Genomic DNA, 10,052 nt, shown 5'->3' on the forward strand with positions numbered 1-10,052 from the left:
GCGCCCAGCAGAGCCGCAGCGGCCCCGCGGCTCGGAGCCCCTGGGCACACACATTCACCCCCCCCCTTCACAGGCAAAAGAGAAGTACAACAACATCTACTAACTTTGCAGGCTTAAGTTTAATGATTTTCTCAAGTGTGAGCAGCAAATCCAGGGTCCGCTAATCCTGTGTCACCAATATCCCCCACCGCATAGCACCCGTTCCGTTTTACACCTGTCCACATGGCTCTAATGGGACGCGGTATTCCCCCACCCTTTTTATAAAAAGATTCTGCTGTAACTCTGCAGTGTCCGTGTTACAGATTTACTCAAGGTAGTAGAAACTATGAATAACTAAGCTCTTCCGCTCTCTACTTACGTCTTGGGCCCTCTGAGCTGTGAGGAAACTCCTCCCCGAGTATCTAGTGAGGAGCTGTAATTGTGAGTGCCGGCTGGCGTTTTAAAGATGAGCTGGCCATGCAAAAATAATTCAGGTGTGTGCAAACTATTCTATCCACAAACATGGAAAAGTATCTCATTTCTGTCAAACATTAAACACGTGTTAAAGAGACCACAGAGAAGGAAAACTCAAAGAATATGCCTTGCTGCAGTGTCAGAATTGCCCAGCCGTCCAGCTCCGGAACTGTACAAGTTGTGTCTGTATTTCACTGGGGTGCTGACAGAACGTGTTGGGTACAGCGCGATGGGCACATGGACATCTCTTGTCTTCCTGCTGCTCCTGGTGGGGTAAGGTCCTTGGATTTATCAGCACGTTAAGTGTCTCTTGGTGTTTCTTTAAGGCTTTGAGAGGACATTTCTACCACCTATGCAGCCCATGAGGCGGTCGGAGGAGAAACACCGGTTCCTGGGCCAAGGTGCTGGGCTGCTGGGCACCCCTGGGTGCTGGTTCTGCTCCCCACACCACGGCTGGGAGCACAGGTGCCCCTGGTGCTGTGCAGCAGCAGGTTCAGCACAGGGCTCTTGGCCCAGGATCCTCACACTCGAGCTTTCCAAGGGCTTTCTGCTACGGGCTGGAGAAAGGGAACCAAGAAAAGCAAGATCAGGTCATCCACACAGCGGGCTGTAGCTGAAGCCCCTGCATTGTCACATTGTTTGCATCGTCACTGCAGAGACTGTTCAGGCTCCACAAACTGCGGAGGAGCAAAAACTGCTTGTCCAGCCAGTTTTTCAGAGGCAAAGGTGAGTAGCAGGAGGGTTTTTGCCTGGATGTACCTTTCAGGACTGCTACCTGTACAGCACTGCTGGGTCTCCAACATTGTCCCCTTCTTCATATTCAGATTCCTGGGTCTTTCCAACACAGTCATCTTCATTCTGTTTTGCATTTATTTCTTCAGACCTTTTGTTTTCTATAGGTTCCATCACGTAGTTGTTTTCAGTGAAGCAGATGGGTTCCTCATAATGACCTGTACATTCCTGCACTGAAGAAGCTGCTGCTCTCGAGTTATGGCTGAAATCAAAATGCAATATGAAAGAAAAGTGGCAACTACGGTAGACAAAGCATCTCCCAACCATCAAGAAATCGAGCAAGATTGTGATTTGATTTAAACCCATGTAAACCTGGGCCATTGGGCTATGACAGTGTGCTGTCAGAACCTTGTGCTTTGCTTGCAGGTGGCAGGAGAACCTTGGACATCACAGCAGCGCTGCCTCCAGCCCAGGGGCAGCTCCAGAGGCAGCAAAAGCTTCATAAGCAACACTAGGATTAGCACCATTTCTTGGAGCGGCACAACCAGACAACTGCTCTTTGCAAGATCAATAAATATGTATAAACATACAGGTACGTATTAAAGCGGTGGAGGTACGGTAAAAGGTGAACAGAGTGCAGCTTACACAGTATCTTTAAAAGGAAGGTAAATCCCCCGAGGAGAAACGACGCTGCACCGTTTGCTGGGGGTTCAGCTGTGCCCGCGCTCGGGCCGGCAGCGCTGCGACCTACAGAGGCCGTTCTCCTGTGGGCTTTGGCTGGATTATTAGGCTTTCGGTGCAGCTGGCGTGGATTACACGGGGATCAGGGTGCTGAAACCCCAGTTCGGAAACAGCGGTAACTTCCCGCCACAGCCGGGATTAGAAGAGGCGAGTCCAGCCAGGGATATTTCAGGGATAAATCAGAGTATAATCTGTGCATTGGAAGCTTTCTCTCTCTAGAAGGGGAGTTCCTGTTCTTTGCATTTGAGTAAATACTGGGAATTTATCCTTGGCAACGATCTTCAACAGGTGCCACTGGGCTCTCATATTGAAAAGGGAAAGATCTTTCTTTCTGCATGCTGTGTTGGTGTGGAAAGCCCATGGATCATCAGTACGACGTGACACTGAGCTGATCTTGAACCTCTTCATCCACACCGCTTAAGAGGCTTTTAATGTGCACTGCTAAGCAGCCGCTTTTCTTTTTTCCCTGCTCAGGTACAGTCCCCAAAGACTCAGCACTATGGGAGAAAAGGGTGATACTCACTGTTTTACTTCGTAGACTTGAGCTGGAAAAGAAGAATTGTGTGTCAATAATTTGCATTAATATTATAAAAAAGTAATTTCTACTATGTCTCCTTGATGTTAGAAAACAACCGCTGAAGACAGAATGAAACTGGCAACGTTGGAGATCATGTTAGGTGGGTGACGGCTCCTGTTTCCAGGATTCGGCCCCAGAAAATGAAAACAACCCATACCCAGCTGTAGCACAACGGCATCAAAATAACCAGCCCAAGGTCAAAGGTAAAGTTAAGTTTAGAAACGAGAAGTTTCCAGTTCCCGCAGTTTTCCTATTTATTAGAAGTTCAGTAATGGACAATTTAGAAAGACATTATACTGGATTTCTTTATACAAATAAGATAAAGAGGCAAAAGGAGTATTTGGTAGTAATTATTATAAAGGTGAAACCAAGCTGGGCATGCACAACACATTCCAGTTTTCCAGAACATTCTACTCACCATCTTTGGGCTTCCGAATGCAGATGATAAGGAAGATGAGGAGGAAAACCACAGCACCGCAACCCACGGCGATCAGGATGACCAGGTGCAGGGGCAGGCGCGCGCTCGGGACACCTGGAGCGACACGGCAGCGCCGCTCAGGGCAGCGGCCCCGGGCGCAGCGCAGGCGCACGGTGCCGACCGGCCCGGGGCCACGGCAGCCGGCCCGGCCGTGCTGCTTTTCCTTTCCCCGTAAAAACACCCAGAGTCTTTCAAAGAGTCGCCGAGGACCCTTGGGAGCAGCCAGTGCCATGACCTGCAGCCAGAGGCTGACCACTGATTTTGAGGCTGGAGGTAATGAATGAGTACACAGTGGCCGGGTTGGGTCCCTGGTTTCGTTCTTAGCTTTGTTTCGCTCTCCACTTACTCTGAGTTGTGTAATTCCTTCCTGGATGTCCCACACCACTGTCAGGAGTCACTGCTGCTGCAGGCAGATCTGGGAACAGGCAGGAGTGAAAGGTTCAGGCTGTATCTCCAGTGCTCGTTTGAGCTCCCGGAGATCTGGGATTATAGCTGTGGGATCAAAAGGGAATGTCTCCATCACCTTTACAAGGCAGTGAAAATAGGAAAACTCTAGAAATAAGCACTATAGTCACAGTATAGTATAAGGAGAGTATATGCAGTGCTATATATGCATACTAGATAGATATTCTATATAGTATAGATACACGTGGGTGTGTGTATATATATATATATATGCATATATATTTGTATGCCTATACATACACCTGTAATATCAGTAGAGACCCGTGGAGTCCAAGAGATCACGGAGGTACCTGTGAACACCAGCTCCTTTTGGTTTTCTTCTGTAAGAATAACCAACAATTGTCAACACCTCCCGCCCCGCCTGGTCACCGACAGCGGCGCCACAGCCGGCCGCGCGGCACTAGGAGCCCAAGCGAAGCAGGACCCTGCAGAGCCCGGATACATCAGAACAGCCTGTACAAGGTGCCGTGTCTTTTCCTGGCATGTGCAGCCGATCAGGAGGAACGAAATCCAGTTTGATTTTTTCAGCTGCTGAATCATCACCTGTGTGTTCCTCAAACTCAAAGTTAAGTCCTGATTCCTCGTATAGACTTGCTCGACCCAACAGGCAGCATTACACAGCCAGCAAGAATTATAAAAAAGCTGAAGAGGAATAAATATGTGTTTTAAATACAAAGTCTCTTTTGCATCAATAAAGAGCAATTCTTCTGAAGAGCAGGAGGGAAGTGAGCACAGGAAATCAGACGACAGAAAGGCAGAGCTGGAGGTGAGCGCTCCGGAGTGCAGAAGCCCGAGGCTTCTTGTGTTTTCTCCTTTCAGGGAAGGGAAGCAGGAACACTGTTCTGTTCCAGCAGGGAGGGACTCCAGATGTTTTGCCCCAGCTGTGCCCCCGGGGCCTCACCTGTGACCGTCAGCTGGACGGCGTCGCTCTGCCGCGCAGCCCCAGCCCTGCCCTGTGCCTCGCAGTGGTACGTCCCGCTGTCGGAGGGCTGCGCGCTGTCCCACACCAGCTCTGCCTGGTGGCCCAGCAGCCGCGCTTTGCCCCCCGGGCTGCTCCTGAACCAGCGGTAGCTGATGGGGGGGGACCCGCTGGCCACGCAGCTCAGGCTGGTCCTGGCTCCCGCCGGTACCGTCAGCCCCCGCTCGCCGGCCACAATGACGGGCTTGGTCACCGCAACTGGAACACAAAGCAGATGGGTGACGGTGACGCTGGGCCTGGTTGGGGTGGGGAAGGTCCCCCCTCCACAGCAGTTCACGCTGTCTGCTTCCCCAGGAGGAAGAGGCACCGCTCTCCTGCACACACTAAGCTCAGTTCACCCCTGCCCCTACCAGCTATGCCACCATTTCCCCTGCTCCACAAAGGCAGGGCTGATGCCACCTCTCGCTCTGTAAATCGCCGCTGCCCAGGCAAAGGGAGGCTGGGCCTATGCAGATGAAGTCTGGCCAAAGCAAAGCAACGCAGCATCCCAGGGACTTCCCTCTGGTGCGCGTCCCGTGGGAACACTGAGCTGCCAAACACAGGTGGAACAGGGACAGACTGGTAAGTGAGAGGCTGCTGATCCTGCCCCAGCCCCCGGGGCGCAGCATCTCAGGCAGAATTCCCCCCCCGACCTGTTCGCTGCTCCTCCCCGGAGCCTGACACTGCTCAGCAAAAGGCTCCTGCCTCGCGGCAGCGGGGCCCTGCCTGGTCTGTTCCCTCCCGAAATCCCTCCTGAGCCAACCACCCACTCCTGCACAGCTTCCTTTCGTGCTTACCTCTAACAACCTCCACTTTCATGGTGATCTCTTTCACTGCCAGGCTGTTGTTGCTGGCTGTCCAGGTGACCTGGCAAGTGTAGGTTCCCCTGTCACCCATCTCCAGGTTCAGGATGTGAAGGGACACGTTCCCTGGGGTGTCCTTCGGGACACTGACCCTGTCCCTGTACTTGGACAGGAGAATGTGGTCACCAGAGCCATCCCTCCGAAACACGGTGCCCAAGCTCTGGTCATGTACCACGGTCCACGTGAGTGTTTGCTGCACAAAGTCTTGCACAGGCACATAGACACACGGCAAGGTGACAGATCCCTTCCAAACACCTTCGATCTCACTTGGGCCTCTCAGGTCCAGAGAAGCTGCAGGAAGAATGGAGAAAGGACATGTTTTAAAAAGCAGCTGCAGAGAAGGCAGCTCCTGGTGCCGAAGCGGCGGGGAGGGCACCAGCAAGGGAAGCCCCGAGATGCAGCCCCACAGCCGGTGCAGGCGGCGAGGAGCGGGCTGGGGAAAAGGCAGCACGGCTGAGGAGACTGGCGGACACGGACACGGGACGGTTTGGCTTCCAGCTCTGCCTGGCGCGCACCTGCAAGCACGAGAACACCCGGCAGAGCTCGGATCAGAACTAGCAATGGCCCAGACCCGCGGGCAGCCGCTCGTCCCCAGCCGCGCCGCACAGCTCCTGGCCCCGCCACCCCCCTCGCCCACCAGCTTCCCTGGAAAGCGCCGCGTGCCACCGGCAAACCGCAGTTCTCACCGACCTCTGCTGCCCGTTTGTTCTTCTGAAACACGGTGCTTTGTCAGACTAAGTTTAAGCAACTTGAGCAAGGGATCAAAGAAGTATAAAACTCGTTAAATTTTTCTATAAAAATTAGGTCTGTTGACTTTGTCCCAGTGCTTATTGTCACTCTTGGGGCTGAACCTGCGCACAGACACTATGCCCTTTTCCCTTGGTTTCCAAATATCCCCTTTCCTGGAAACTCAGAACCAACCAGACCTGTTGCTGTGGGCTGCTCATTGTGCTCTGCCAAACGACCACCCACCCCGACAAGCGGGGGCTCCGCCAAACAACCACCCCGACAAGCGGGGGCTCCGCCAAACAACCACCCCGACAAGCGGGGGCTCTGCGCACTCAAAGCCCGCGGGCAGCGTTCCCGTCGCCTCCGCATGCCACTGTGTTTGAAACGCCTGGACCCCGACCAGCAGCGCACAAAGACATTGGCCCCCTTGCTGTATCTCTGCTGCCAAGCCAGCCGCAGCCCGCGCAGACAGCGCAGAGCCGGCGGGGCCGTTCCCGCACTCACCGCTGCACAGGAGCAGGGGGCTCAGCAGCGCGGCCGCTCTCGCCAGCGTCCCCGGCCCCATCCTCCCGAGGTGCCGCTGCCCCGTCCCGAGCACGGACCCTTCTCCGGGCTGGCTGTGAATGGGGAACACCTCCCTTTCCTCGCTCTCGTTGTTCTCAGGAACCCACGGCAGCTGCTGGTGGTTCTTCCTTCCTCTTTCCTCCAGAAACCAGTGCTGTCCCAGCGCTGACCGTCAGAGGTGCGAGCGGAGCAGCGGCCTAAGGGAGGGTGAAAGAGGAGAGCCGAATAAGCGCCACTCCATTTCACGTTGCCTGCTGACTGTGCCCTTTTCCTCTGCTGTTTTTTAATTAAACTTAAAAAAAACAGGAAACGCTTTTTAAAATGCCCGAACGCCCATGTCTCCCATCTGTGCCCCTGGCATTGCTTTCTGAACGGTTTAACACGCGTGTCACGTACAAGCAGGTCTGAGCGCTCTCTAGGAGCTAAACAACCAAGGTCCTCACTGGTCATTTTCCCAGCAGCCTTTCTATGGACCTCACCACATTCTGAATTCCGATTTACAAAACATCCCACGTCTCGATGTTACCAGCATGAGACAGACGACTACTGTAGGTTCCTTCCAACGGGAATATTCTATTTTATGTCATTGTATTCCATTGAAGAAGCAGAGAATTTAGGTGTACAAATCCGAAAGCAAATGATTTCTGAGAGCTGCAGGCACCTGGCTCAACCATCCCACTCCATATCAGGCTGACCCTTCTTTCTCATCTGAGAATTTAGCTGCTTGGTTTAATTGATTAATTGCATTCAATTAAAACTCATGGATGAGGGTCACCTGCATTGCCTTGCAGACTACTTTGGAAGCAGGTGGACTATTATATGCCTAGAGAGAACATTAAAAAAGAACCAAAGTGGAACATTTTTGAGACTAGGAAATGATGACTTCTTAATTGTGACACATGTTATTATTAATTAAAGGTAATATTTGTTAATCTGTGTTATTTAGTAAATCAGCACTAAGCCCATCCAGGAGAAGCATCTGCTACATCTTCAAGAGGTTTTACATCTTTTTCTGTCCTCTGCAGCTCTTCATTTTCCTTACACCCTAATGACAAGCCTCTGTCACTGCATTCAGCTAAATCAGTATGAGCCCTTCGCTGCTCTTACATCCAAATGCAACATCAGTCCTCAAATGCAAGTAACCAGAGTAATTAAACACAGTCAACGACATCCCAGACCGCGTTCTCCAGCAAACCCTCCGTTAAGGAGAGCGAGACGGTGCCGGAGAGCAGAGCCGCCCACGTACCTGAGTCCGGAGCGGTGGCAACGTGAGGAAGAAACGTTTCTTACGGTCTTGTGTATGGCTCAAGGGCAGCTCCACCTGCACCGTCCTTAGCAGCAGCTTCACTGGGTTGGTCTGCAATTTAACGTGAAAACCAGGAGATTTGTGTGTACAGCCCTGCGAGCTCTGATATGACCTTGTTCCTTGTACGGCGAGGTCTTTGCTTGCATTATGTTGTTTGCTTTTACCTGTGTTCTTGTTTTAGAGTCATTGATAGTTCATTCTGCAAAACAATGGTGCTTAGAAGCGTATACACATAGAGAAGTGTGATTTTGTTATTTACTACTTGTTATTAACATTGATCTAATTAGGAGAGTGTTGTTGGTACGAGTTTGAATTTAGTCATTCTCAGGTTACAACACTCTGCTGCGTTTCCCTGAGGCTGGTGATTCTACCACACACCATTTTCATGACTTTATTTGGTTAGAAAATACCTATGTCCTTGTGGTTGTTTATCAGTCTCAGCCTAGACAATCATCAGTTCAACTAATTTCTTACCATCTACCATATTTGCAGTTATACCTGCAATTAAAGAGGATACCTGACCATCTTCAGGTCTAAATGCTTCTGGAAATATCCTGCTTGAGAAAGCTGATTAAAAAAGGTTCAGCAAAGATTCCGGAGACTTTGGGAGCCGGGAGTCCCCGGGTGGGGAGCAGCAGCTCCCGCTGGGGCGGCCGCGGCGCTCCCGAGCCGCTCGGCTCAGGGAGGGGGGAGGAAGGAACGCTCCAAGTCGAAAGCAGTGCAGCTCCTCCCGGGGCGCGCTGGCGCAGGCAGGGCGGGAGCTGAGCCCAGTCGGACCAAATCGTGAGGGAACCTGCCACTAGCAGGGTACGTACCAGCCAGGAAGCTAAAGCTCAAACTGCCTGAAAAAATGGGTGTGTATGCATCTATATGTATATATTTATATTGACATTTACCTTTGTGGTTGGGGCAGCAGTGGCAGGAGAAATCTCTTGCCCTTTGTCTGATGCAGGTACAGACACCTGGATGCTGTGATGACCCTGGGCAGCAATCTGCCTCTGCTCTGGGGAGCTGTGATAGCACGGGCCCTGCTTTTCAACATGGAATCTAGTTTAGGAACCAGTAACACGCTGAGCGAGGACCAGATGAGGCGGCACCAAGCGGCCCAGGAGACACAGCTCAAAACCAGCTGTCCTCGCGTTCTGGAAAGCTCTGAGCTAGCAAGCGCAGAGCAACACAAGATAAAAGGTGGGCGGCCAGGCTGCCATGGTCTGCGGGGAGGGCTTGTCTGAAACAGCATGAAAAGTAACTGGGAAAGCAGCATTTGGGGGACACTTTGCACTTTCTTGCATGGTGCTTACCGTGCCTGGGTGTGTTCTGTAAAATCTCAGCACAGGGAAGTCAAGCAGGGGAACCTTTCCTTCCCCAGACACAGGACACTAAATCTGAGAAGTAAGAGCAGCTGCCGTGTGCTGGAACGGAAACTTGCATGGTGGTGAGGCAACTGTGGTCCTGGTGACACAAACCTGTTGTGCACTGAGGTGCAGCGGTGTTGGGGTCCCAACCAGTGGGATGTTGTACCCCAGGGGTCAGCGATCCGCAGCCACCTGTCCCCCGTGCTGCTCGGCCTCCGGCCATGCCGCGTCACAGGTGTCCCTTGGCCGCAGGTGTCCCTTGGCCGCAGGTGTCCCTTGGCCGCGGGCAGACGTACCCAGCTGATGCTAAGGGGCTCTGTCTGTGGCTCCCAGCGATGGCACCGCTGCTGTGTCCTCGTCCTGACCTTGGAACGGACCAGCATGTTTTCATACAAACAATCTTGACTTCCAGGCAAAGCGCCCGCGCTCTGCAGCGCGCCGGCCCAGCCCAGAGCTCTGCGCGGAGGGGTCTGTGCTCCGCCCTGCTTCCGTCTGCTGCAAACGGTCCTTGAAGCAACACCTTGCAGAGCCGAAGGCCTCTCTTAGTGAGCCCATAAAGAACACAACCCTGCGCGCTTCACCCGGCAGAGCGCCGCTGAGAAATGGCTGTTTGGGAGGACAGTGGGACAAGGCCCAGCCGGCCCCAGGGGCAGGCACAGGGACACTTGCACAGGGCTTGGGCTGAGTGATGGGGAAAGAAGTACCTGGGTGTCCCATTCCAGCTGAAATATCGTCTCCAAAAGGGAAGGAAAGGCAGGTGTTTGTACAGCATGTTCCTCAAGCTGCTGTTTCACAGCACACAAACCATCACGACCCGTAGCTGTGAACCGG

The 10,052-nt window shown here is 52.8% G+C and overlaps 1 protein-coding gene across 1 annotated transcript; it reads right to left on the minus strand.

The window, feature by feature from the left end:
• Positions 1–100: 100 nt before the first annotated feature.
• On the minus strand, positions 101–6,759 carry VSIG4 (V-set and immunoglobulin domain containing 4). The gene is made up of 7 exons (XM_065077296.1): positions 6,501–6,759; positions 5,202–5,558; positions 4,348–4,623; positions 3,328–3,396; positions 2,922–3,035; positions 2,450–2,471; positions 101–1,447 (listed from the first exon to the last, which is right to left on the minus strand). The coding sequence occupies exons 1-7, from the start codon at positions 6,559–6,561 to the stop codon at positions 1,225–1,227; spliced, it is 1,122 nt and encodes a 373-aa protein (XP_064933368.1). The 5' UTR covers positions 6,562–6,759; the 3' UTR covers positions 101–1,224.
• Between the last annotated feature and the right edge of the window lie 3,293 nt (positions 6,760–10,052).

The sequence above is a fragment of the Columba livia genome, chromosome 12 (assembly GCF_036013475.1).
Source record: "Columba livia isolate bColLiv1 breed racing homer chromosome 12, bColLiv1.pat.W.v2, whole genome shotgun sequence".
Taxonomy (NCBI): Eukaryota; Metazoa; Chordata; class Aves; order Columbiformes; family Columbidae; genus Columba; species Columba livia.